This window comes from Osmerus mordax, chromosome 19, assembly GCF_038355195.1.
Source record: "Osmerus mordax isolate fOsmMor3 chromosome 19, fOsmMor3.pri, whole genome shotgun sequence".
In the NCBI taxonomy this organism is placed as follows: domain Eukaryota; kingdom Metazoa; phylum Chordata; class Actinopteri; order Osmeriformes; family Osmeridae; genus Osmerus; species Osmerus mordax.
This window is the reverse complement of record NC_090068.1, coordinates 7,322,515-7,348,649: the sequence shown is the minus strand read 5'-3', so window position 1 is coordinate 7,348,649 and position 26,135 is coordinate 7,322,515. Positions and strand designations below refer to the sequence as shown.

Here is a 26,135-nt window from a genome sequence, read left to right as displayed (position 1 = left end):
AAGTTCCAAGACTTCTCATTCCTTCTCAGTGCCAGCTCTCCTGTCAGAATTAGCATTGATGTATACAGACAGCTAGTGTGTGTGTGACAGTTAGAATACACACACACACCCACGCGCGCACACACACACACCCTCCCCCCTCAGGAGGGAGAGAGATGACGGGGACAGTGAGAGATGAGTGGGTAGACCCCAGCTCCAGTTGTCGTTAGCTCACTCTGTCCCTGCGGCAGAGGAGCGTGAGTCATGAGCTAGCCTGGCACAACTGTCGGCATCGCTGCTCGCACCTCCCCCTCCCTCTCACCTTCATCCCTACCGAGGGGTGGGGGGGACGACGACTGCATCACTCATCCTGCAGTTGGGCTGTTCCCGAGCGGCTCGTGTGTGGATGTGGCATCGTAGAGGCTGTCATAACCTCAGAACATCCACATTCTCGGGTCCTCCCTAACTCGTGTCCCAGTCCTGTCACCTGCATCTCCACTGTACTCTACTGCATTCTACTGTCCGTTCGTAGTCGTCCGCCCGGGCCGAACCTAACCGTCCGTCAGGGACACTGTGCTGCGGTGTCTCAGAACTAGCCTCCGCTCCCTGTCACCGTGACTCCGGAGCGCTGCATCAGAGAGAGGGAGATCATTACGTAAGAGGTCCGACTCCGGACTTTTTCAGTGCTGCCGCAGCGGAGACGCACACACACACTCTCCTCTCCCTCTCTCACACACACACACACACACACACACACACACACACACAAGGACACACTCATCCCTAATCTCAGCCGCTGCAAGGAGGGCAGACGTGGATTTACGCGGGCATTCAGAGGGTCGTGGATTAGCTGGCCCCGTGTTGAGAGACAGGGGGGGGGGGGGGGAGGGGGTGTGCCACCTTGTGAGTCAGCACGCTGGGGGGGGGGCTGTTGGCGGGGGTAGTCACGGTCTGATGTCGGGTTCATCAAAGTTTCATCCGGCCGGTAATCCCTGCTCTGAGTAAACGTCGCATGGTGCTCCAGTTGTCACTGCCTAGCTAACCTGGCACCATCGATGTTTACCGTCCGTGTGTACGTTTTGAATGCTGACTCTGGCCAACGATTGGCCCGTGGGGCCTGTCTGTCATAGCCCGGACAAAGTGGACCCACCTACCCGCCAGCATCAGGTTAATATATGTTTACTCAAGCCTGACTGGTGTGGTAGGGGGAGCCAGCCCAGCGCCTGGTGTGTGTGTGTGTGTGTGTGGAGTGTTTAATGGACCTCGTTAGGGGTGTATCTGGGCTGGGGTGTGTGGGGGTGGGTGTTGGCTGTCAGTGCACTGGTTCAGCAAATGGGGACAACAAAGTGATTCTGGAGAGCTTCCCGGTAGAGATGGAGAGAGAGGGAGGGAGGGAGGGAGGGATAGATGAGAGAGGGAGAGAGAGAGAGAGAGAGAGAGGGAGAGAGAGAGGGAGAGAGGGGGAGAGAGGGGGAGAGAGGGGGAGAGAGGGAGAGAGGGGGAGAGAGGAGGAGAGAGGGGGAGAGATGGGGAGAGAGAGATGCCGCGGGTATTCAGATCGTGGAATTTAATACTAACCTCGGGTGTTTCTGGCAAGGACTTTCACATTGATCTCAAAACCATCTAAACTCACCTCTGTGAGAAAACCTCTGTGAATTGATGTCTTGGAGAGTGTGTGTGTGTGAGTGTGTGTGTGTGCCTGTGAGCGTAGCTGATAGCTCTACTCTCGGAGCAAACAGCAGGTCCAGATCAATGAGGCCAGCTCAGATTGGTGTTTTTCAAACACATCAGCTGTGTTCCAGCCACAGCACCAGCCCCGAGCAGCGTTCCCCGTGCCAGCAGCCCTGCAGGTCAGGGACAGGGAGCGTTCCTCCTGCACCTCCAGCTGTCAGGACCACCCGTCCTACCCCAGCCCCCAGCCCTCACCCCAACCCCCGGCTGACAGGTATGGGGGTTAGGCCTCCTGGTCTTGGGCTTCTGGGTGTCTGGGACTGGGGGTGGGGATGGGGTGGGGGTGGGTCCATGAATCAGAACACCGGACAACCCAGGCAGGATCGTGAACTTAAATGGGTCATCCTGTCAGGTTATTAATCATGGTATTGATCAGATGATTGCATGGAGGCGTGGGGTCTGTACTGTAGCATGTCTTCAGCTGGTTCACACCCAAGGGCAGCTCAGGTGTTTCATCTCCTCCAGCACCAGAGCACGATCCTCAGGCTGTGCTCTCCTACAAGACGCCCTCCCTATCCACTGGCAGTGTAGAGACAGAGCTGTGTTTCAGCTCTCTCTCACACACACACACACACACACACCCCAGCCTGGGGAGAGAGCAGGCGCAGAGAGAGACTAAAACAGTGCATCGCTGCTGAATCAAACGCCAAGAGTGGAGTTACGCAAGACTGCGATCTCCAGCCTCCTTTTGTGCTGTCTCAGCCCGTGTGTGTGTGTGTGTGTGCGTGTGTGTGCGCGCCATCACCCTCTCATTGGCTTGTTGAGGGGGTCTGAGGTCTAGTCTTATGTAATCTGCATTGTTTCCATGCTAACTGGTTGGGCTTGTGTATTTGGGTGTGTGATATTGCTGCATGGAGGGAGAAGAGGCCATGAGCTGGGAAGAGAGGAGGGAGGAGGAGGGAGGTAGGGAGGTAGGGAGGTAGGGAGGGAGGGAGGGAGGGAGGAGGAGGAGGGGGAGGAGGGGGAGGAGGGAGGAGGGAGGAGGAGGAGGAGGAGGAGGGGGGAGAAGGAGGAGGGGGGAGAAGGAGGAGGGAGGAGGAGGAGGAGGGAGAAGGAGGAGGAGGGAGAAGGAGGAGGAGGGAGAAGGAGGAAGAGGAGGGAGGAGGATGAGGGAGAAGGAGGGAGGAGGATGAGGGAGAAGGAGGGAGGAGGAGGAGGAGGAGGAGGGAGGAGGAGGATGAGGGAGGATGAGGAGGAGGGATGCGGCTTCCAGAGAGGAACATGAAGGGAAAAGGGGTGCGTTGGAGGAGAAACAGGACACAAAGAGATTGTGTGTGTGTGGTGTATGTGTGTTTAATAATGTGTGTGTGTGTGGTGTATGTGTGTTTAATAATGTGTGTGTGTGTGTGGTGTATGTGTGTTTAATAATGTGTGTGTCTGCCTGTAGGGTAGAGTGATGTTCTCTGTGGGTCATTCATCAACTGGTGTGTGTGGTGGTTGTACCTGCCAAGAGGCTGCCATTAGCATTCTGCTGCATCGGACCACCGGGACCAACCCACCTGGCTCAGCTCACTGTGAGGAATCACTGACTGGACCCTCTGTCGCTGCAGGGGCAAGAAGGTGCGTGCGTGCGTGTGTGTCTGGACAGTTACCACTGATGAAGGCAGTAGCTGACCTGACAGCCTAGTCTCTCCAGGACAGTCCCAAGCGGTTGAAAACAACCGGCTCAGTTGATGGTATGTGGTTTCAGTCAAACCAGGAGTGGAGTAACGTTGATGACATCCTCTACCTGTGCAGTATAGCTGGTTGGTTCTCCTGTTTCGTTAGTTTGTTGTTGTTCTTGCTGCTGTTGTCTGCGCCGAGGACATTCAGCGCGCTCGGGTTCTGAATAATACATGCGGTCTCTGGCCCAGCTGAACGCGAGGGTGTAAATCATGTAATGACCACGTTAACACCAACAGAGGCACATTCCAGCAGGTGAAGAGGGATATTCTCTTTTTTACACTACTTCTTTGAGTGCCGCTAAGGTAGAAAAGCGCTATATAAATGCAGTCCATTTACCATTTACCATCCTACTTGTCTTATGAAAACAAAGGAACCAGTTATCACACCTATGTGCTTAGCTGTGGTGTGTGTGCGTGTGTGTGGTGTTTATTAGCATCGATATTAGCATCGCCTCTCACCGCTCCAGCCCAGAGAAACCGTTTGTCGAGGTTTTGACTTTTTCGTGTGTTTGCGTCGTGGCGGGATGGGGTGTGCCGTGTGGGCATGGAGGGGTGAGTTGGGGAGGGGGGGGGGTTACTGTTTGACAGTGGCCATCCTCGAGGGTTAGTAACCACCTCCTCCCCTCCTCCCCAGCCAGCCAATCAGCACGCAGTGACACCACTCCCACGCCCAATGGGCTGGCAGCTTTGTTTACATGCTCCCGGAAAGGCAGGGGCATGATTAAGCATTCAGGTCAGCGGAGCGGAAGAGAAGAGAAGAGGGGGGATAGAGAGGGGGTGGGGGGGGGGGGGGGGAGTGAGGGGGTGCGGGGCTGGTGTCCATTAGGGAGCTCAGCACTCAAGGTCTGAGCGAGAGCCCTCGTGACTTCGACAGGACCAGGTGAACAGACCCACTCCAAACAGAGCATGGAGCTGCTCTACTGCTGATCACACGCTGAAACGAGAGGCTATCCTTAGAAATCCACCACGGAGTCACACCATTGTTCGGGTTTGATCTCAAGTCAGCAGCCATTAAACCGGTAATTGGGGAGGGGTCGGTGTCATTAAAGATTAATGGTACAGTATGGGGGTTCGGTTCCCCCCCGCTTCCACCCTTTCCCCCCTCTGCCTCTGCCTCTCTCTCCTTCTCTCTCTCTCTCTCTCTCTCTGCTGGTGTCCTGACTCCTGAGGTGGATGTTGGCTCCTGTCCAGGTGCTCCTTCAGTATTTATAGACCTCCCTCTTCTTTACACATAACTAAATGCTCTCAGTCTGAGAGGGAGGCAGGGGGAGCGATGAAGAGATGAAGGGAGCAGAGGATGGGCGTCGGCCTGTTTAGTGTAAAGGTCAGCGCTCAGCTGGTGAGTTAGGGCTCCGTTGGTAGAGCCTCCATTGGCCGGTGTTACTGACAGCTCCTAGATGACTGCCTGGTCTCTCTCTCTTTCTCTCTCTGTTTCTCTTCTCTTTTAGAGTATGCCTACAGCTTGCCATGAGAAGCAATGTTTTATTTACTGGCTACGCTTGTGAGCTTTTGTTCTGGATGAAACTTGGACACCAAATCAATTGAGAGGTTGACAGAGTGCGTGTTTGTAGAGAGAGAGAGAGAGAGGGGGGGGGGGGTTGATAAAGCACAGTAGCGGATATTTTGGATGTGCTTTAGGTTTTGATCAAAGCTGTTTGTGTGCAAGTGTATTTCTCTGTGCTTGTGTGTGTGTGTGTGTGTGTGGATATGGACTCAATGGCCCCCTCCAGGATGAGTTTGTACCTCGTGTGAGCTCACGTCCTCCTCCTCCATTGGTTGACCTGCCGACCACGTGACTGTGTCCCTCTGTTCCAGGGAGAATAGTCTGGGAGTATGGTGGCTGGCTTGGAGGGCTTTTATGTCAGAGCATTGCATAACTCACACACCCACACACCCTCTCTTTCTGGGCACTCGCATCCCTCAAGCCCCGGCCCCTGCCCCAGCCTAAACCCTTAGCCTTAGCCTCAGCTTCATAATCCTTGCCTCGTAGCCTCCACCCCAGCCCCCATTCTCCCTCGCTTCAACCCCTGCCTCAACCCTTGCACCTGCCTCCTTAGCCCCAGCCCCTGCCTCAACTCCTGCCCCTGCCTCTCAACCCCAGGCCCCCGCGTAAAGGGGGGCTGGGGTTGCGTGGTGTGTACTCTCGCTCTGTGCAGCCTGATACGCAGAGCAAAAACACTTCACATCTGCCAGCGCAGCTAAGCGACGCTTGGCAACGCTTGGCAACGCTTGGCAACGCTTGGCAACGCTTGGCAACGGCCGGGTGTTTGTTTTCACCAGATGATCGTCACGCCACGCAGTTGATGCTCTCCGCTCCCACGAGCCTCGTCTCACGCCGGGTACTATATCAGAAGACTTTCATGCATTGAATGAACGACTGATTATTCTGACGTCCAACCTGTCTCCGGTCCGGGTTACAGCAGCCAGGTCTGCTATACGACACCCTCAGGTGATCCGTTTGACACACGCAGACACACACATCTCTCTCTGTGACCCTGACCGAGACCTTCCCTCTGTCTCGCGTCCCTAATCAGGCTAACGTAGGATGGTGTTTTCACGAAGAGCGGCCTAGCAGGAAGTACTCGCACCCAGGTTGGCATCCGTAAAGCCTGAAGAGGAGGAACTACCTCCACTGATGTGGTGGGATGTGCCGCATTGTTGCACCATGACCCCCCCCACCACACACACACACACACACACTTCACGGTACAGTACAGCGGTGGGCGTGTGTGTGTGGGCACGAGGCTGCACGTGCTGAAGCACACTCTACTGTACTCCCGTAGACAATCTTGGAGGAGGAGGCGTGTGTGTGCGCGTGTGTGTGCGTGTGTACCCACGTGAGCACGTGTTGGTGTGCAGCGCGCGCGTCAGGCCCGTTTTTTAGGGCCGCGTGTGCAGTAATCTCTGCTGGCACCTAATGCATGTAATCACTGGAGAGTGACACGCCAGAGTCCCGGGGAGAGGAGCTAATTAGAATGTATAGAGCTGGGCGCCATGGCAACGAGGGCGGCGATGATGTATGAATGAGGATGAGGGGGAGGGGGGGGGGGGGGGTCCTTATCTGTCCACATACAGCCAGGCACACGGCGGAGCACTCCGGCGCGATGAGATGTAGCCGGGTGCTGTCATTTGCATCGCCGCTCCCTTCTTTCTCACCGAGGGCCCGGCTGCGTGCGTGGTCACCGGCTCACACACGCACTCTCTGTGAAAACGTCCCATCGTTGTTTATGTTCCCGTGTGGTCAGCGAGTTACCGGATACGTAGATGTGGCTTGTCCTTGTTGTGTGAGGAAACGGCCCTCATTTCCAGTGCCGTGCTTACACAACACAACACTCCTCGTTGGGATGCAGTGCATTCAAACGCAGACGTTAAACCAACGTGTCCTTGGAGCAGTGCACTGACAAATTAAAGAGCTAATAAGGAATTCTTCCGTATAGATTTGTGAACACAGAAACCCAGACAGTGTCTTCCATTACAAGAGCGCTTGGAGCATGTGTGTGCGAAAACAACAAAACAAGAATGCATGTTCTGCTCCGGTCGTGTTGAACATCGGAACTCCTCCTCGCGTGACCCTGCCACACCTCTGCGACACGTCGCGTTCGGGGTCCGTGTGCGCACGTGGGCCGAGTGGGCTAGCTCCCGTGTGTGCAGGTGTGTGTGTGTGTGTGTCTCAGCGCCGATCGATCAGTGCGTTAGCCGGATTTATCGTGCAGGCTGCCCCGTGGGAAAGGCCGGGCAGGTTTAAGTCTGTAGTTACCTCCTCCTCCTCTCTCTCTCCTGTAGAATCGGTCTTCCTCTCATGGCTGTTAAATAAGCTACCGTCTGCCTGAATACTGCTTCTTTGCAATGCGTTCCTTGTCAGAATACACACTCATCAACAGCAGTTCTAGTGGTTCTCTCAGATGGTGGTCCATGCCTCCTCTGGTGAGAACAGTAGCAGCAGGTCCTGGAAGCACAGTAGGAGTCGGCTGAAACTCCCAGCAGCCTTACACAGCAGTTTCTTTTCTCCAGGGCTGTCTCTGTTGCAGCGCTTGTGATAATGATGTCATGTAGGCCTTTGAGACAATTAGATTACCTTTATAGGATCCCAGCATGCCTTGGTTTCTGCACACACTGTTCCATAGCTCTGCTGTGGTTGCCGCAGGCCCCGCCCCTTACTCAGTTAAGGTTGTTTATGGACATTTTCTGTGAAGTGAGTCCAGTTTGTGGGGGTCTTAATAACGACTTTAATTTCCCAACTTTAATTTCCCATGTGTCAGCCCACTGACTGACGACCACACGTCAATAGAAAGAAAAAGATTGCACGTGCACACCGTCGCACGCACACAATGTAGCCTGTCGATCGAACTTGTCATCATCTTCCCGGGCTACAAACCTGCTATTATCACACTGGGACTCGAAGGTAAATCACAGAGCCTCTTTCTTTCCCCCTCTCTTTCTCTTCCCCCCCCCATCAGTCTCTCTTTCCCTCTATCTATTTTTATTGATTCAACTGTCTCTCTCTCTCTCTCTCTCTCTCTCTCTCTCTCTCTCTCTCTCTCTCTCTCTCTCTCCTTCATCGCAGCCTCTCATTTCTCTCAGGCGTCATGCTGCATGTCAGGACTTGAGAGAGAACAGTTGGTGCTGTTCTGCTAGAGCCCCTTTTACATGTATAGAGAGAGAGCCCAGATGGCGCATGGGACATATCCTGTCAACAGCACACGCATGCACACCCTCAGGTACACGCTCACACGCACACCCTCAGGTACACGCTCACACACACACGCACACGCGTGCGCGCTCACACACGCACCTCGGTGTGTTCACGGCTCCCCTCGGAGAAACAGCCCTTCCCTGGAGATGTGCGCCCCCAGAGGAGACACACACACACACATTCTTCTCAAATCTCACCACAAAAGATGAAACTGCCCGCAATCCAAGTCCTACTGTGATGCTCAGAAATGTGAGTTTTCCGAAGTTCCCCTAAGGGTTAGGGTTAGCATTCTCCCTGGTGCAGGAGGGAGCTGCCAGTGATTACGTAAGCTCCCTCCTCCTGTGCAGAAAGGTGCTGAGCGAGGCAGCAGAAACTTCCTGATTGGATTTCCTCGGTTCTTCGCCGCAGCGAGGAGTCATTCCTCAACGAGGAGGACTGCAGACTGCAGACGTGTGTGTGTGTGTGTCATTCAGCAAGTGGCATCGCCCCTGTAGTCTCCACAGTATTGCAGTTCTGTTCTGACGCAGGCTAGTAGGCGGTTGACTCGTAGAAACGTTCTCACAGCATAGTTGAGGCTTGGAACAAGGCCATTGGCCACAGTATATTTACATTTACCTTGCCCAAGGACACAACGTCATTTGACACGGCCAGGAATCGAACCAGCGACCTTCTGATTACTAGCCCGATTCTCTAACCGCTCAGCCACCTGACTCCCTATATGAACACACAGTATGACGTATGTCATTAGGACAGAATAAAGGAAAGTAGTTCAATGCCAGTGCTCAGCTTAAACAATTTTTCCCGTTTAGCTGTCAGTCTTACACTGCAACGGAGCATATTGAGCACTGGCATTGAACTACTTTCCTGTATGTCGCTTGGATAAAAGCGTCTGCTAAATGAATACAGGTGAATATAAACGCTTGCGACTCTTTTCCGTGTGGGACGGTTGTACGGACGCTGCCATGGACGTGGCATGTGCCCGGTGATTTGGCTCCCGGCGTGCGGAGCTGCCTCCACGTCGACCCTGGCGCCTGACGTTCTGCCAGTCGCCCACGCCAGCCTCGGGCTGTTTCTTCCGCCCGGTGTGGAGGAGAGACCGGAGAGAGAGAGAGAGGTCGCTCACAGGAAACTCTGTTCCGAGTGTTTACGCCACAAGGCCGGGCTCGGAGTCAAGCTGTGTCTTTCCTCCGTCAGGAAAAAAAAAAAAAAAAAAACTTTCGCTCTCGGTTCTCCCTGGTATAAATAGACCTGTCCCAGTAAGACCTTACTCTGACCTCACTCTGACGCCTCCTTCGCACGATTGCGTGAAGCCCGAGTTGTCATGGCAGCCTTTGCCCCCTCCTTGCCATACACACGGAGCCTCTCATTGGCTGTGACAGGTGCGGTGGGAGGGGGCACCGGGGAACTGGCTGTCAGCAGAGGTTAGGCTGTAGGGAGTGATGGGAGCAGGCATCAAGATGGAGAGAAAGAGAGAGAGAGAGAACACAGGAAAAGAGCGGGAAGTGAGGAGGAAGAGAGAGGTAGAGCTGCTGTTGTCAGAGTCCCCCTCAGGGTACTGTCTGTTAGACACTTCAATACTCGGGGATGAGGAACCAGCACGTCAGCATCAGCACTTGCCCTTCGACCTCTGCGGTCAGCGTCAGCAGATGAGTCTTTGTAGACGCACTAGAGTCTCTCTCTCCAGACATGACTCACACGGTACTGATATTAGCTAGCCTGTTTAGGAAGGCAGTGGTGTCAAAAGAAAGTAACAGAAGTGCATTTGTTAACTAATGTTGTGGGGACAGAACGGATCATATGAACAGCAGCATGCCGCCAGCATGCTGTCACTCACTGACGTTTTAGTCTGTCATTTTGTCATTTGTTACTCAATGAAGTTTAACCCTCTAATATGTCCGTCTTACAATATGTGAATATTTTGAGGAGGAATCCGCCATTGCTGCTGCTTGCAGCTATGTTTATTTATTTTATTTTATTTTTTTGCATTTCACGTGCACAGGAGAATGTTCCAGTGTGTGTTTGCTACTTAGCATCCACCCACCTGTTAGTTGTTGATCTCATACAGTTCTGTGTACCCACCTCATTTCCCTAAAGTGATTCTGATGGGGTTTGTCACTGCCTGCACACAGAGCCTCTTGTGTGTCTATCCAAAGCAGCTGGCCTCGCTGACATTTTTGCATTGTAAGAGGTGTTCATGTGTTAAACCCCCTTTTTTTTTTTTATAATCACCTGGGATCATTTGACTAGAGGTCTTATGTGGTGCATGTTGGTGTTCCGGGCGTGTCGTTTCGTGTTCGTGTCCTCCTGAAGGACTATGTTTGGGTGGGTCAGAGGGACCCTTTGTGGACGCTGCGCCCCGTGTTGAGGCAGGGAGGACGGCAGGATACGGGGGCCGGGGGACAGACATGGCTTTCTTCTTCGAGGTGACGTGCGTCCTCCGCTCTCTCCTCTTCCCTGACGGTAAGGCTCGCTCGCCCGCCCGCACCGCCCGACCCGCGGAGAAGCCTCCAGCCGAATCGACCGGCTTGTGAGCTCGGCGTCTCCCTTAACCGCCCTGCTGTCGAGCTCGATCGAGTTCTCTCCCCGTCGTCTCGGACCATGTCAGTTATCCACTTACTCAACCGTAGAAGGGGGGGGGGGGGGGATGTCGAGCAGTAAGGGGCTGGGGCCTAGATATACTCAGCTGGAGAACCCCTCACCAACAGACAGGGTAGCATTGATTTTTACTTGTGTCTGCCATTGAGGTGATGCTATCATTGCATTAACTGATTGAAGTAGACCGTGCGTGCGTGCGTGCGAGATGTTGGATGAGGGCCCAGTCATTGGGGGCAGCCCTGGCTGATAGCTACAGTACCTGATGCAAAAAATAAATAATAATAATGTTTTACGTTCATTTGACAGCTGCTGGAATGAGTGTTTGACACTGGTGTACATATTTGTGTTGAGTGGACCTTCTCCCCTCCCTTACAGACCTGGGACCAGCCAGATGGCAAAGCTCTAGTCTATTAACTAGACCTGTGTTTGTCTTAAGAGTTGGTTTTCTGTTTGATTAGACAATTGGTGCCGGTCTGATGCCTGTAGTGATGTTTACCTTCGAGTGCTCAAGCGTGGCCTCCTTCGATCAGGGCTGTGGGCATCGGGGCTGGTGTTGGCTGAATCAGCACCCCCCAGATGGGGCTCCTGTCCTTGGATGTACCCCCCCTCCCCCTCGCTCTCTCTCATTCACTCGACACAGTTTCAATTCAGTTAATTTCAACCTGCTCTATTGGCACGGATGTTCAGTGTTGCCAAAGCAGTCCACAGTGAAAGGGCAACCCCTTACAATGCATCATACAGCTTCATTCCACTTAATTGGGCTGTCTCGTGTGTTACGTGGTACCATCTCTGGAACTGGTCCATCCTAGCCTTAGCGGTCAGCTTGTCCACAGTGAGTGTGTGTGTGGCCGTGTGAGATGTGGCCAGACAGCCCTGTCTCTCTGGGGGTCGGGTCCCAGTTATCCCCCTTCTGTCTGTGTGGATGGTGGAGAGCGCTGGGCTGCGTCTCTGTGTGTGTGTGTGTGTCTGTCTGTGTGTGTGCGTGTCTCAGTCGCAGCGCTCTCTTCAGGATAATCAGACGTAATCAGGAGAAATGATGAGCACTTCCACACCCCTAATGCTGTCAGGCAGATGCCCCCCCGCACACACACGCTGCCGCCCATTAACACACACACACAGACCGACACACAGATTTAGAGGAGTGATTAAACACGCACGCACAGATGCAGACATCCAGCATTAGACACACACACATACTCGTAACCCATTACAAGCAAACAAGAAAACAAAAGAGTGTATTAAGATTGTGTAAAGACCCGTGTGTGTGTGTGTGTGTGTGTGTGTGTGTGAGAGAGTGTGTGTCTGTCTGCTGCAGGCACTGGGACAGAGGACTTTTGACCTGGCCTACATTCACCCCAATTCCTTCAAACTACTGGAGGCTTTTTACACCCCCCCTTGTCTCTTCCACTATCTCTCAAGCCCCGCCTCTCTGTTCTTCTCCCCCCATACCTCTCTTCTTCTCTCTCCTCATCTCCCCACCCCCACCCATGTCTCACCCCCACCTCTCACTGTGTAGATTTGACCACCCATTACTCCATTATGGCTGTTACGGCCCTGGTTCAGTAATGGAATTTGAATGGTCATTTACATTTACATTTAGTCATTTAGCAGACGCTCTTATCCAGAGCGACTTACAGTAAGTACAGGGACATTCCCCCCGAGGCAAGTAGGGTGAAGTGCCTTGGACACAACATCAGTTGGCATGACCGGGAATCGAACTGGCAACCTTCGGATTACTAGCCCGATTCCCTAACCGCTCAGCCACCTGACTCACCTTTTGCACGTCATTTGCACTGCATAGATTTTACATCGTCCATTATCGAAGTCCAAATCATTTTTGTTCAGAAGAGGAAATAATTGTACAGTTAGCTTGAATTGTAAGGCAACATAGGTTACCTTTGGGCTTCTTCTAAAAATAGTCCAGATTAAAATATAGATATAGAAAATGAGAGTGCAGAGCTTAGCAGTGCTGGCTTGCAGGATTATTTGTCACGTAAGCACCGTGTTGTGGGTTTGCTCTTATGAGACGCTCGGATCCAGGGGAACTTCAATCCTGTCTTTCAAAGAGGAGAACACAAGACAGTGGCACGGTACACCAACCTGCTCTGCTGCCAGATCCCAGGAGTGCTCGGTGTTGCCCTGTATGTGTGTGTGTGTGTGTGTGTACAGTATGTGTGTGTGTGTGTGTGTGTGTCTCTGTGATAGGCCCTGTGTTCCTGACAGGGGTGTTGTGGCGGTGACAGAACTAGGTCTCTGTTGAAGCTTACCTTCTGTATAGTGTCCTGGCTGAAGTGTGACTGTGTGTGTGTGTGTGTGTGTGTGTGTGTGTGCGTGTGTGAATGCTGTATCAGGTGAGGCTACTTCACATTCATTCAAAATCAATCCAGAGTCGAGATCCATCTCCCCCCCAGCGCCATAATAGAAGGGTGATGTGTATGAGAGGGGATGGACGTCTGTTTGGGATGCCGTGAGAGTGTTGATGAGGAACCACAGGGGGAGGCATGTTGCCCCCCCCCCCCCCCCCCCCCCCCTCCAACCCCATTGCAGCAGATGGTGTGGCGTGTTGCATGGGAACACGTGTGGGCCTATCTGCCCGAGCGAGGCCAGCTGATTGACAGCTGGGCGGTCCAGTGGCTGTGTTCCCATCCGTGTCAAAGAGTGACATATGGGCGGGTCCCGCCCCTCTGGGCCCCCCATCCTGGGGCTTGTATTGTCCCGGCCTTCCCAGAGGATAATGATACCTCTGTTATTTATCAATTAGCGTCTCGTTTGTTCCAGGGACCCCACAGCTAGGCCTGGATCAGACCTGGGATCTGTCTCTCCCACCCTCCCTCCCTCCCTCGCTCCCCCTCTCTCTTACTCTGCTTTGTCTGTCCCTCTCTCTCTCTGTCCTCACTCCCTCCCTCCCTATTTCTCTCCTCCTTCCTCTTCCTGCTCGGTCTCTCCTCTCTCTCCCATCTTCCTCTCTTTCTGGGCAGTAGAGCTCTGGGCTACATTCTGTCTGACATTCTGCTCCCCCAGCTGGTGCATTCAGAGATGGTAAATGGATTCAATACCAGCCGTGGTGCTTGTGTGTGTGTGTGTGTGTGTGTGTGTGTGTGTGTGTGTGTGTGTGTGTGAGGCAGCAGTCTCCCCTCTACTCCGGTAACTAACTCAGACGTGTGCAGCTTGTCGACAAGCAGATTCCCACACTCAGTCACAGGTCCGACACCGTTCCCATGTTGCTCCATGTTGAACAGTGTTATGGAATCTAACAACAGACGACTGCTGCACACTCACATCAACAGCCCCCGCCCCCGTCCCCCCGTCGGTACTGAACTGTTCTGCTGAGGGAAGGGGGGCAGGGGGGGGGGGGCAGGGAGTGTTTAGGAATCAGGCACCTGCCCCTCCCCACCCTGCTAAACTGTCTCCTCGGGTCACCCTTGTACACTGACAGCAGACCTGTGTCTGGGGCAGCAGCAGGGAAGAGATGCCCTGGGCGCGTAGTTGTGTGACGTAGGAGCTAACATCTCCCTCTCCCCCCCTCCAGACTTCAACTACAACACGGACGGGTATGAAGGCGACGCCGCCGACGACCGCAAGTCCCAGGACGGCTCCGAGACCATGCCCTTCATCGACGAGTCCCCCACCATGTCCCCCTCCCTGTGCGCCCGCGGCCCCGACGGAGAGGCCGTCTCTCCCACCCCCCCGGAGGGCCTGCTGGCCGGGGTGAGGCCCTCACTCACACACACACGCACGCACACACACACACACACACACACACACACACACTCTCTCTCTCAAACATGTACACACAAGCATACACACAGGTATACGCATACAGCATACATTTGCACATGCAGACACGCACCACTGTGCACACACATGCAGTGCACGTGTACACGCGCGTGTGCACATGCATATTCACACACGCACTCCATGTCTCTGTCTATTGATCAAGGTGAGGGTCAGGGAGGCTAGACTCATCCCTGACCTTAGCCTCGGGGGAGTTCCCAGGCACATCCTTGGATTGGCTTACACACAATGCCACCTACCCAATCAGCATTGATCTCTCCTGCTTAAGGTCCCTCACCACCCAAGTAATTAGCAGTGATTAAAACCACTGGAGCTGTGTGTGTGTGTGGAGAGGAGGTGCACTCCACAGTCTTAGGGAGTGGCGCTAACAGCTAGCTGACGTGGCTAACAGCTAGCTGACGTGGCTAACAGATAGCTGACGTGGCTAACAGCTAGCTGACGTGGCTAACAGCTAGCTGACGTGGCTAACAGCTAGCTGACGTAGCTAGCAGCTAGCTGATGTAGCTAGCAGCTAGCTGACGTGGGTAACAGCTAGCTGACGTGGCTAGCAGCTAGCTGACGTGGCTAACAGCTAGCTGACGTGGCTAACAGCTAGCTGACGTGGCTAGCATCTAGCTGACGTAGCTAGCATCTAGCTGACGTAGCTAGCAGCTAGCTGATGTAGCAGAACAGCAGCCTGTCATTACAAGCAGAAGCCTGCTTCTATGTGACAGGAAGTGCCAGTGTTCAGGGGCTGCCTACATAGCACCACAGCACAGCACAGCTAGAACCAGAGCAGAGCTAGACCAGATATGCTCTGATGTCGATTCTGAATGGGCCAGATTCGGACTTGATTTGAGATAGTGCCTGAGGTCCCAGCAGCTTTGAACCCTTGTGTTATCTTCAAGTCATTCTGACCCATCAGTCATTGTGACCCACCGTCGTATTGCGACAAATTTACCGCATACAAAAACAAAGTGAAGCATTTTCTTTTAACCGTTGGGCTGTCTCAGACCCCCCACATTGCAAAGGTTAAAAGAAAATTATTTTTATTGGGTAAAATTGGGCAAACACAACGATGGTTCGTTATGAACCTTTGGGTCATGTGACCCGAAGGCAGCACAAGGGTTAACCGTGATCCTCAAGTTTGATCAAAAGCTTGGAGATGGATCACAGCGTGGGAAATACAAGGTGTGGCGCGTGAGTGTGTGAACTGAAACTGAAATGCGTCTCTCACGGTCAATTTGTGAGGCTTGAGAAACCCTGCTTTAACGCTCTCACAGGGTATAGTGTGTGTGTGTGTGTGTCTATCCTCACACTGTGTGCATCCTGGGATATTGACCTTCCCCTGACCCAACACACTCACACAGGAAGCTGACTTAAAGGCCACATCCCCAGATGAAGTGTAAAGAGCAGACAAGAGCAGTTACACATACGTACACACACACACACACACACACACACAACCACACCTACACACACACGCAAACACACACACCTTCTGCAGACTCCTAACCATCAAGATATTATCTTACACTCTGACTGTTATTTCCAAGTAATAGCTCTACAGCAGCATTTCCCCCACCTGATTTTAATCAAAAACCCTGAGGCTCTCCTCATCCTGCACAGGCCTGTGTGCTGCAGCTCTGTCGCCATCCTGTGGCCAGGCACAACCAGAGCAGGCCGTTTCCTCCAGAGTGTCAATCATCCTGGTGCTGTTTAGGTGTGACCAGCACAGTTGAGTTTTGTTATGGTCCTCTTACGAGCACCAGACAGTCCAGTGTTTCCCCAACCATTATATTAGGGGGGCGGCACCCCCCCCCCCCCCCCCCCAAGCTGTAAACCTAGGGGAAACACTGCAGTCTGACCACAAATTACCCGTGGATGGATGTGGCAGCCCACTCTGTAACATTAATAGCACGTCAGGGCAGCACGACACTGCTGGTTTTTCCATTCAGCTGAAACTTAATCTGATGTCAGCCGTCAGCTAACATGGGGCCAGGCGTGAGGAAGGTCATTAACGTTGACTTGTTTCCTTGTTTTTCACGGCCAGTTAAACAAACACTTCATCTTTCTCCCTCAGCGGGGTCAAACTCCACAAACGAATTGTACCAGTTACACGGGTGTGCCCCTCTGTTCCGATTGGTCAATCATTTCTAACCACGTCTGAAAAAGGACATTCTCACCCCGTACGTGAATAAATATGTGGTCATAGACGAGCCTGGTGTCATTTCCCCTTTCGGGGGAAATTGAAGAAAGGAGGGTGCAGGGAATAGTATATCTGTGTCTGTGTTATTATCTGTGCTGAACACACACACACGCACCTCTTCACGGGACTGTGTAGCGTGCTTGGAGATGGCCTGTGCTGGTCCAGTGTCTGGGGTGCTGGTTGAGGTGTGCTGGTCAAAGCGCAGAGCTCTGCTTGCGTCCTTTGCTGTGTCTGCTTCTCCCCATCCTGCTGACACAGTGAAAACGAACTCTCATACTGACTTGCCAAGACACCACCCTGGAAACACACACTCAACCAGCATAGCCTAAGTCTGTGTGTGTGTGTGTGGGGGGGTGCGGTGTGTGGTGTGTGCATATGTGTGTCTGTGTGAAGGAAATACATGCATTTTATTACCTATATGAGATGCAAACCAAAGCCAGGAAGTGAATTTGAGTCTTTGCTAGTCACAGCAAAAGTAAGACTTTGCTAACATCAGAACAGAACAGTCAGAAGACCACTTTGGTCCATGGCTTCATCACAGGATTTTCTGCTGGTTGAGATACAGAGACAAGAAAAAGAGCAAGTTAAAAAGGGAGTTACAAGAGGGAGGGGGGAGGCAGGAGAGAGAGAGGGCGGGGGGGGGAGGGGAGACACTTCCTTCACCCTTAATCATGTGACCAAAGGTTTAGCAGGAGTGACTGGTCAGCAGGGGTCAGGACCGTTGAACTGTGTATGTACACATAAACACACATACACACACACACACACACACTAAGCCTTGTCGTGTCAGATGAAGACACAGTGTCTAGACTGCGCCTTTAAAACATTTACAGGCTAGCTCCTTACAAAGCTGTGTTCATCAGCTCTCATAAAGGGCTGTGAGGCACACTATTACAGAGCCTCTATCCGCCCTCTTACACAGGAGCCTGTCTGGCTGTGGTCTGGCTTCACGAGCCTGGACACTAACATGACCAGCACCAGAGACCCAGGAACCCACCCAGCAGCCGTTCCTGGAAGCTAATGGAACAGGATTCAGTCTCAGCCGCGTGTCTTTTCAGATCGATAGAAGGGGAAAAGGGGGGGGAGGAGGGAGAAATATGGAGAGGGAAGGAGAGAGAGTGTGTGGGGGAGGAGAGAGACATAGTGGGAGAAAGGGAGAGAGAGTGAGAGAGAGAGAGAGAGAGAGAGAGGAAGAGAAAGAGAGAAGAGAGAGGAAAGAGGATAGAGAGGATAGTGTGTAGCCAGGGAGGAAGTGGCTGGCTGGGGGTTGTGATCTCTGGCCGCTGGCTGCTGAGAGGAGGGGGGCGGGGGCAGGGAGGGGAGGGGGGAGGCCTCGTCGACAGAGGCGGAACAGTGACACACACCAGGAAGACGGAGCCGGAGGGGGGGAGGGGAAAGGGTAGGCGGGTCCCTCTCTCTCTGCTCTCCCCCGCTCTCTCTCGCTCTCTTCCTCTCCTCCGGTCTGTGTCCGTGCACAGCCGTTTGTGTATGTGCCCGCGTGTGTGTGTGTGTGTGTGCGTGCATGCAGGCGCGAGCGCAGTTTTTTTTTCCTCGCATGTGTAGGTGAGAGCACAACGTCGGCAACAACCATGCTACTGTAGGTGGAGCTCCGGCGAAGATAGCTGGCCGGGAGAGCGGGATAACCAGAGAGAGAGAGAGAGAGAGAGAGAGAGAGAGGAGAAGAAGGAACGAGGAGAAAGTGATCCACCGAGTGAGTGAGAGAGAGAGAGACAAAGAGGGACCCGGTTGAAGCGGCCGTTCTCCAGAGGGTTCGAAGGCCCTAGGCGTTCTCTTGAGGAGGGTCTGGGGGGGGGGGGGGACACATCGCTGCCCAGGCAGGCCCTGGTGAGCCAGGGGACGGACGGAGGGAGGGAGGGAGAGAAGGAGCGAGGGAGCAGGGCCCCCCGAGGAGAAGCATGGAGGAGGAGGAGGAGGAGGTGTTGGGGTACCTGGACAAGGTGCTGGAGGATGAGGACTTGTTTGAGGAGGGGGAGCCTGACGCGGAGAGCCCTCTGGTGACGCCGGCACGCCGGCACTTTGAGGTGAGGGAGCAGAGTGGCGTGGAGCCCGCTGGAGGGAAGCGAAACAAACACACGTTCTCTCTCTCTCACACACACACACACACACACACACACACACAGAGGCTCCTTCTGTATGCGGGGCTAAATATATCTAAGTGGAAAGTCTTATTGGTCTTTTCGCGACGTGGCGTCAGTGTGTGTGTGTGTTTGCGTGTTTTTCACTGTGGGTGTGTTTGCCTGGAAAGTCACCGTTGACAGTCCGGTGTGATTGGAGACGAGCTCTCGGGTCTGGGATGATGTTTCTGAAAGCAAACAGAGAGCTGGAACAAGATGAGAGAGGAAGAGCCTTTTTTGATCCTGAATGCTGAAAACGGTCACATTTCTGCATGTGTAAATCTGTGTGTGTTATAACTATCTTTGTGCGTTATTTGGAGTATCTTTATGTGTGTGTGTTTGAATATATATTTGTGTGTGTCCAGTTCAAGGGGCTTTACTAAAAAGGGCAACGCTGTACTCGAGTCACATTATTATCAACTCCTTTATCAGTCACACCTTTACCCGGGAACATATCAGGCTTGCTCTCTCTCTCACTCAAACACACACACACACACACACACAAACACTCACCAATGCTATTCACCCCATGGTAGTAAGCATAGGCTAAATACATTTGCGACTGCGGACAAACTCCAGATTCCCAGTGTTAGTTGGCAGGCTCAGACCCAGTAACAGGATTTATACAATTGACTTACTACATACACCCTCCACTACTGTACTGGGCTCCACACACGCTTCAGGACACGGATGCTTCCAGACTGTGTGTTGACCCAGCGTTCTGGCTGTGTTTACTCTGCTGTCAGACCGAAATGCTGTTAGTATGTCTTATCCACCAGCTGGGAAAGATCTGATATGAACAGTGTGTGTGTTTGTGTGTCTTATATGTATCTAATGACGTGTGTGTGTACTGTATGTGTGTGTATAAGATATATTGCTTTACGATACTTGAGTGTTTACCTCACATTGGAAAAGTACTGCAGGCGGACAGCTTAAACGGCATAAGATACAACTGTGCTGATATAGAATACTGTGCTGGGCCGTTTGTGTGTGTGTTTGGGGGGAGTGAGTTAGTGAATGGGACCCATGTTCAGCCATGCCATCTCCAGCAGGTTCCTTCAGTGTAACTTCCTGGTCACATGACCGGAGAGCAGCCTATGGGGATGCAGAGTCGAGTCAGAGCAGTGCTGCTATTGGCCCAGCTGCAGGGGTTCAGTTCAGCATCTTATGGGCCTGCCAGTCATCATGTCAGAGGTGTTTGCAGGTGGGCTGGCCTACTGGCTGACTGACATACTGGCAGACTGACTGATTGGCTGGCTGGTATCATCTGAAGAGCCTATCTGTGTTGATACTGACACCCTCTCCCCTCCTCAGTGTCCTGCAGCTTCCTCACACACACAGACCTGACTCAGCAGAGACAGGCAGACACACTGGCCGTGACTCAGGCCTCCTCTACTGGGAGGCCTGGGCGCCATGTTGGACTGAGGGAGCAGGTAGCAGGAGACGGCGGGGGCTAGCACACAGCCCAGAGCTACGCACTGGGGTTTCCTAGTCGATCCACCAATGAGGAGAAAGGCATATATGCCACAGTTCTCCTAGCTGGATAATTGTATGTCTTTGGTAAATGTAGCTACTCGTTCAAACTATCTGTTTGTTGCGGCCTGTCTGTGCTGTGGTCCTGTTCACTGCGATATTCTGTTGTATCAGTGTCAAGTCCACGTTCATACAGGGAGGAGAATAAACACCAACACCCTTGTGTGGGCCACAGTGCTGTTACAGCACCACACAGGGTCCCATTTCTATTGAAACTCTGTCTAGTGTTAATATTCCATGGTATAAAGGAGAGGGGCGGTTTGTTATTGGTGCTGTGTGGGCCTCTGGTTCCTGGCCCTGGCTGTTGTTCGTGTGGGTGGAGCTTCCTCAGCTGGGGAGCTACCGCAACAACTGTGCCTCTCGTGCCATCGTCATGCCAACCGCGCAACCCGCCTCTATCGGACCAGTCAACCATTTAGATGCTTTTCAGACGGGGTTGAGTTCTGGATGTGTGTGTGTGTGTGTGTTTGTTCAGTCAGGGGAACAGAAAGGCAGAGTCTGGTGAGGTCATAGTTCTGTTTTGAGCAGGGCGTGTCTGAGCCTGGCTTGCCCTGCGTCTACACACACACGCACACGCACAGACACACACTCACAGCACACATTAGACCGTGCCAAAACAAACAGTCACACTGCCCACTCCAGACGGCAGCGGAAGAAAACAATGTGCTTTTCTCTCTCTGCCAGTAGTCACTAACACCAGCTCACCCTGCCAGGGTGCCTTCACACACACACACACACACACACACACACACACACACACCTTTCATGCATCTACACACGTCAACACACATCTCCTGCCCCTTCACCTGTTGATCTGCGTGTGTGTGTGTGTGTGTGTGGGGGGGTGTTCCTGCCTACCTGACGTGTGTGTGTGTTCCTGTCTCACTGCCCTGTGTGTGTGTTCCTGTCGAACTGCCCTGTGTGTATGTGTTCCTGTCCAACTGCTCTGTGTGTGTGTTCCTGTCCAACTGCCCTGTGTGTGTGTAGCTGTCTAACTGCCCTGTGTGTGTGTAGCTGTCTAACTGCCCTGTGTGTGTGTAGCTGTCTAACTGCCCTGTGTGTACCTTTCTAACTGCCCTGTGTGTGTGTAGCTGTCTAACTGCCCTGTGTGTGTGTGTGTTCCTGTCTAACTGCCCTGTGTGTGTGTGTGTTCCTGTCTAACTGCCCTGTGTGTGTGTTCCTGTCTAACTGCCCTGTGTGTGTGTAGCTGTCTAACTGCCCTGTGTGTGTGTGTGTTCCTGTCTAACTGCCCTGTGTGTGTGTGTGTTCCTGTCTAACTGCCCTGTGTGTGTGTGTTCCTGTCTAACTGCCCTGTGTGTGTGTTCATGTCTAACTGCCCTGTGTGTGTGTGTGTTCCTGTCTAACTGCCCTGTGTGTGTGTGTGTTCCTGTCTAACTGCCCTGTGTGTGTGTGTGTTCCTGTCTAACTGCCCTGTGTGTGTGTTCATGTCTAACTGCCCTGTGTGTACCTTTCTAACTGCCCTGTGTGTGTGTGTGTTCATGTCTAACTGCCCGTGTGTGTGTGTTCCTGTCTAACTGCCCTGTGTGTGTGTTCCTGTCTAACTGCCCTGTGTGTGTGTGTGTTCCTGTCTAACTGCCCTGTGTGTGTGTGTGTTCCTGTCTAACTGCCCTGTGTGTGTGTTCCTGTCTAACTGCCCTGTGTGTGTGTTCCTGTCTAACTGCCCTGTGTGTGTGTGTGTTCCTGTCTAACTGCCCTGTGTGTGTGTCTTCCAGGGGGATGTAGAGAAGGGTCTGGAGATGAAGAAGCTGGTGCTGTCTGGCTTCCTGGCCAGCGAGGAGATCTACATCAACCAGCTGGAGGCTCTGCTGCTGGTAAGATGCACCCACCACACACACACACACACACACACCTCACCATGCAGACTTACATGGAGATGTAAGATTTGTTGTGAAAGGGCACTGCAGTTGTTACAGTGGTTGAGCCAAGTGGTTTTGCTCAACTGCTTTTGGAGACGGGGTAGAAAAAAGGAAGCAGCTTAACTGATCCTGTTCTGGTCTGTGGTGTTGCATGGTATGAGTGGTTACCGGTCTAGAACCGGACGCGGCGTTTCCTGCACCCAGAACACAATGACCGAGTCCTCCTGCGCAGCCGCTCGATGTCACTTCCTGTCTCCCCGCCTCGCTCCCCGAAGGCGTGATCAGGTTCAAGTGCAGCCAGCTCCCTTCAGCAGGTCCCCTGGGGGAACCCCCTCACCAAGAGGCATGTAGACCCCCCCCCAATCGAGGCTTTGCTGCAGCTGCAGGATCCAGCCAATGAGAAGCCTGCGGTGTGTGTGCGTGTGTGCGTGTGTGCGTGCGTGCGTGCGTGCGGCCAAAGGCTCTTTCCTCTCACTTCCTCATTCCGACCAAAACACACAGACACGCTCGATGAAACACACACCGACTGTTGCTGCATGGGCCACAATCATACCGCTCTGGACTGTGTTTTCGGGAGTCAGCTGTCCTGCACTTCCTGTTCTTCAGAGGGGCTGGAGCTTATTTTAGGAGAGTGTTCTCGAAGTGAACCCCGTCTGGTGTTCAGCAGACTGGCCTGGCGGCAGCCCGACACGCACGCACACACACACATCAGGTCTGCTTCCTGTCTGAGTCCTGATGGATTAGCGTTCCGTCTATCTGAGGATATTTGTCACTGGAACCGTGTCTTTCTGCCCAGACACATTGTCCACCCTCAGACAGATACGCTGCCGTATACATCACTCTCAAGGCCATCGAGTCGACAGGCACATTTCAGCAGCCACAAATATGCCCCAACACAAAAAGGGCTGTCCTTACTGAGTGAATAACTACATCGTTGAATTGTGTGTGTGTGTGTGTGTGTGTGTGTGGTGTGTGTGTGTGTCTCCAGCCCATGCGTCCCCTGAAGGCCACGGCCACCACCTCCCAGCCCGTGCTGACCATCCAGCAGGTGGAGACCATCTTCTACAAGATCCAGGACATCTTCGAGATCCACAAGGAGTTCTACGACGCCCTCTTCCCCCACATCCAGCAGTGGGACGAGAAGGTGGCCGTGGGCCACCTCTTCCAGAAGCTGGTGAGACTCGCCCTTCTCCAGGACCCATACCGCACCCATCCTCTACCCCCCGCTACCATCCCCCTGGCCTCTCTCTCTCTCTCTCTGTACATCTCTCTCTCTGTACATCTCCCTCTTTCTCCTCCTCCTCAATCCATACACCTTTGGGAATAGACATTCAATTACAGCCTGGGTATCGATCTCCGATTGGTTAAAACCCCCCAGAGGGCTACACAGCAGAACTGCTGTGGTACACATGCATCGGTTCTCCTCGGAGCTGTTCTGCATTTCCTTTTTCTTTTTTTGTTGTCGCTTCCTCTCCCCCCCCTCCCTCGCCTCCCCCCCCCCCCCCCCCCCCCCCCCCCGCCTTCCACACCCACGCATCTGGGATGATGGAACGTTAAGTTGGCTAATTTCGTTTATGATGTCACTGTAAAACATTAAGCAGGAGTCGGATTCTAAACACGCACAAACAAATGGCATTTCTGTTTATAGTAAAATGCACCATCCGGTACATACACACACACACACACGCTCGCACAGACACACTCACAGCCCAGATGGGGCTGGAGGAGTCTGTTAATGGGTGTCACTGGGAGGCGTGTGTGGATGAAAGAGTGTGTGTGTGTGTCGCGTGGCAGCTAAACATTTCGACAGGCCTGGGCGCTCTGCAGTCTCAGAGTGTGCAGATGGTGGAGTAATGAGACGGGACACTCCCCACTGCTCCCTGTGTGGAACACACACACACCATTCAGGAGTGTGAAGTCAAGTGAAATAGAAAGGCAGAAAGGGTCGAGAAATGACCCCGGGCTGCCTGACGCCCGGTCCCCCCGGCATGTCACCTCTCTGTCAACAGCACGTCTCCCTTCCTCTCACTCGCTCCTCTTTGTCTTTATCTCTCTTTTTTCTTTCCATGCAGTATGTGTGCAATATCGCTTGCTACTTCTCCTGTGTTCCTCTGTATTCTTCTCTCTCCGCCCCTTTCTCTCTCGCTCTCTCTCTCTCGCTCGCTCTCGCTCTCTTTTTCTCTCTCTCTCCCTCTCCCTCTATCTCCCTGTCTCTCCCTGTCTTTATGTTAGGGTTACTCTGCACTCACCACTCGAATGCTGGGAGCGCAGGTGATGTGCACGTTGCTAGGAGACAGTGTGTGCCTTGGTGACTGATAGAGACAGACAGTTCGCTCACCCCGCCCCGCCCCGCCGCGCCCAGGAAAGCAGCAGGAGGGAGGAGGGGTCTGTGGCTTTAGCACAGGAAGGTTCAGACCACTGACTACCCATGAGGCTTTTGCGCAAAGTACCCTTGGTTACCCTTGGCATTACGGTGGTTGGCAAGGGTCAGCCAAATATTGATTCATGTCTACTTTGTAGCTTCTCATAATGTGGGATTTGACGAGATTAAAGCCATTTTTACAAGCAACTGTGTGAGGACTTGGTTTTACGATCGATCCTGGGAGCGATGGTTAGCGCCCGCTAGCCTTTTGTTTAGCGCAAAGGTTCCGTTGCTATTGGTGGGGAGTTACCGCTGGTCCCAGGCACTTCAGCATTGTGATGCCGCGGTCATCTCAACCTTGATAGATTCAATCAGACTGAGGAGGGCCTGCTATGAAATCGTAGTAGGAGAGTCTCGCGGGGTAAATATGGAAGAAGCTAGGTGTTGGAGGAACATGGGGACGCAGAGAGCCCGAGCGAGGGGAAAAGACTGAGAGAATGCATGAGAAGGATGAAGTATTGATCTTCCTCTGAGACTTTTGAAGTGCCTCATGGGGCCTCGTGGTTGCTGTGCTCCACTCCCTCCACGTGTTACATCACACCGAGGAGGGGAGGGGGAGAGAGAAGAGGAGGGGGGAGGGTGGAAAGGATGAGAGGAGAGGGTAGGGGGATAAGTGGAGGGGGGAGAGGGAGGGGAGAGGAGAGGAGAGGGGAGGGGGATAAGTGGAGGGGGGAGAGGAGGGGAGAGGAGAGGCAGAGCTGAACAGGTCTAACAAGTCCATTCCAAATCTCATTTAGTCTGCCACCCAGATCTCATTTACTGAGCCCTAACAATGTGTGCTACACAGACACCCACCCCACCCCCCCTCAATTGGCTGCCTTGCCATCAAATAGAGAGAGGGAAAGAGAGAGAGAGAGAGAGAGGGAGAGAGAGAGAGAGAGACTATTTCTTCACGCGTGTGTCCTGTGCCCTTAGCTGAGTTCTGACAGAGGGAAGGGGTCTGTTATTCCTCAGAGAACTGGGAAAGAGAGAGAGGGGGGGGGGGGGGGAGGGGTGAAAAGGGAGAGGAAGATGAAGAGAAAAGTGGGAGAGGTCCGGTGCTCCTATGGGGACCAGCAAACCCTCAGCAGGGAAGACCGATGTGAGGATGTGATTAGAGCGTCCGTCTGGCGGGGGGAGAGAGAGAGAGAAAGAGACAGTGAATGAGGGAAGGAGGAATGTAGGGAGAGACGGAGCACAATGGTGTGCAAGCAGAACCCGCCTTGATGGAACAAATTACAAAGAGATATTCCTGGCCTCGGGCTCACTCTATGTCTATGTCTCTCTCTCTCTCTCTCCCTTTCTCTCACCGAATCTCCTCATCACTAAGGGGGTGATTACAATGGGAGATTATAATACAGGAGCTATAATGGCCTGTGGTCTACTGCAGCTCTTCAGTCCAGCAAGGACCTTTGTCACCTCCCTCCTCCTCCTCCCCTCCTCCTCCTACGGATCTCCCCCGACTCATCTCCCCCTCCTCCTCCTTGTCCTTTTCCCCTCTTTCTTCTCTTCCTCCTTTTTCTCCACTCCTCTTCCTCCTCCTC

General features: G+C 53.2%; 1 protein-coding gene across 3 annotated transcripts in view; it reads left to right on the top strand.

Moving 5' to 3' along the window:
- Positions 1 to 26,135, top strand: part of abr (ABR activator of RhoGEF and GTPase) — an 87,815-nt gene that overhangs the window by 12,420 nt on the left and 49,260 nt on the right. The window contains exons 1-4 of one of the 3 annotated variants that reach the window (XM_067256799.1): positions 10,394 to 10,527; positions 14,192 to 14,370; positions 22,047 to 22,145; positions 23,179 to 23,364. In XM_067256799.1, coding sequence (XP_067112900.1) covers positions 10,473 to 10,527; positions 14,192 to 14,370; positions 22,047 to 22,145; positions 23,179 to 23,364 — 519 coding nt within the window. In that variant the 5' untranslated portion in view covers positions 10,394 to 10,472. Of the gene's footprint in view, positions 1 to 10,393; positions 10,528 to 14,191; positions 14,371 to 18,541; positions 18,688 to 22,046; positions 22,146 to 23,178; positions 23,365 to 26,135 lie in introns of those variants that run through there. The other 2 variants (XM_067256798.1, XM_067256800.1) reach the window with 2 other exon arrangements.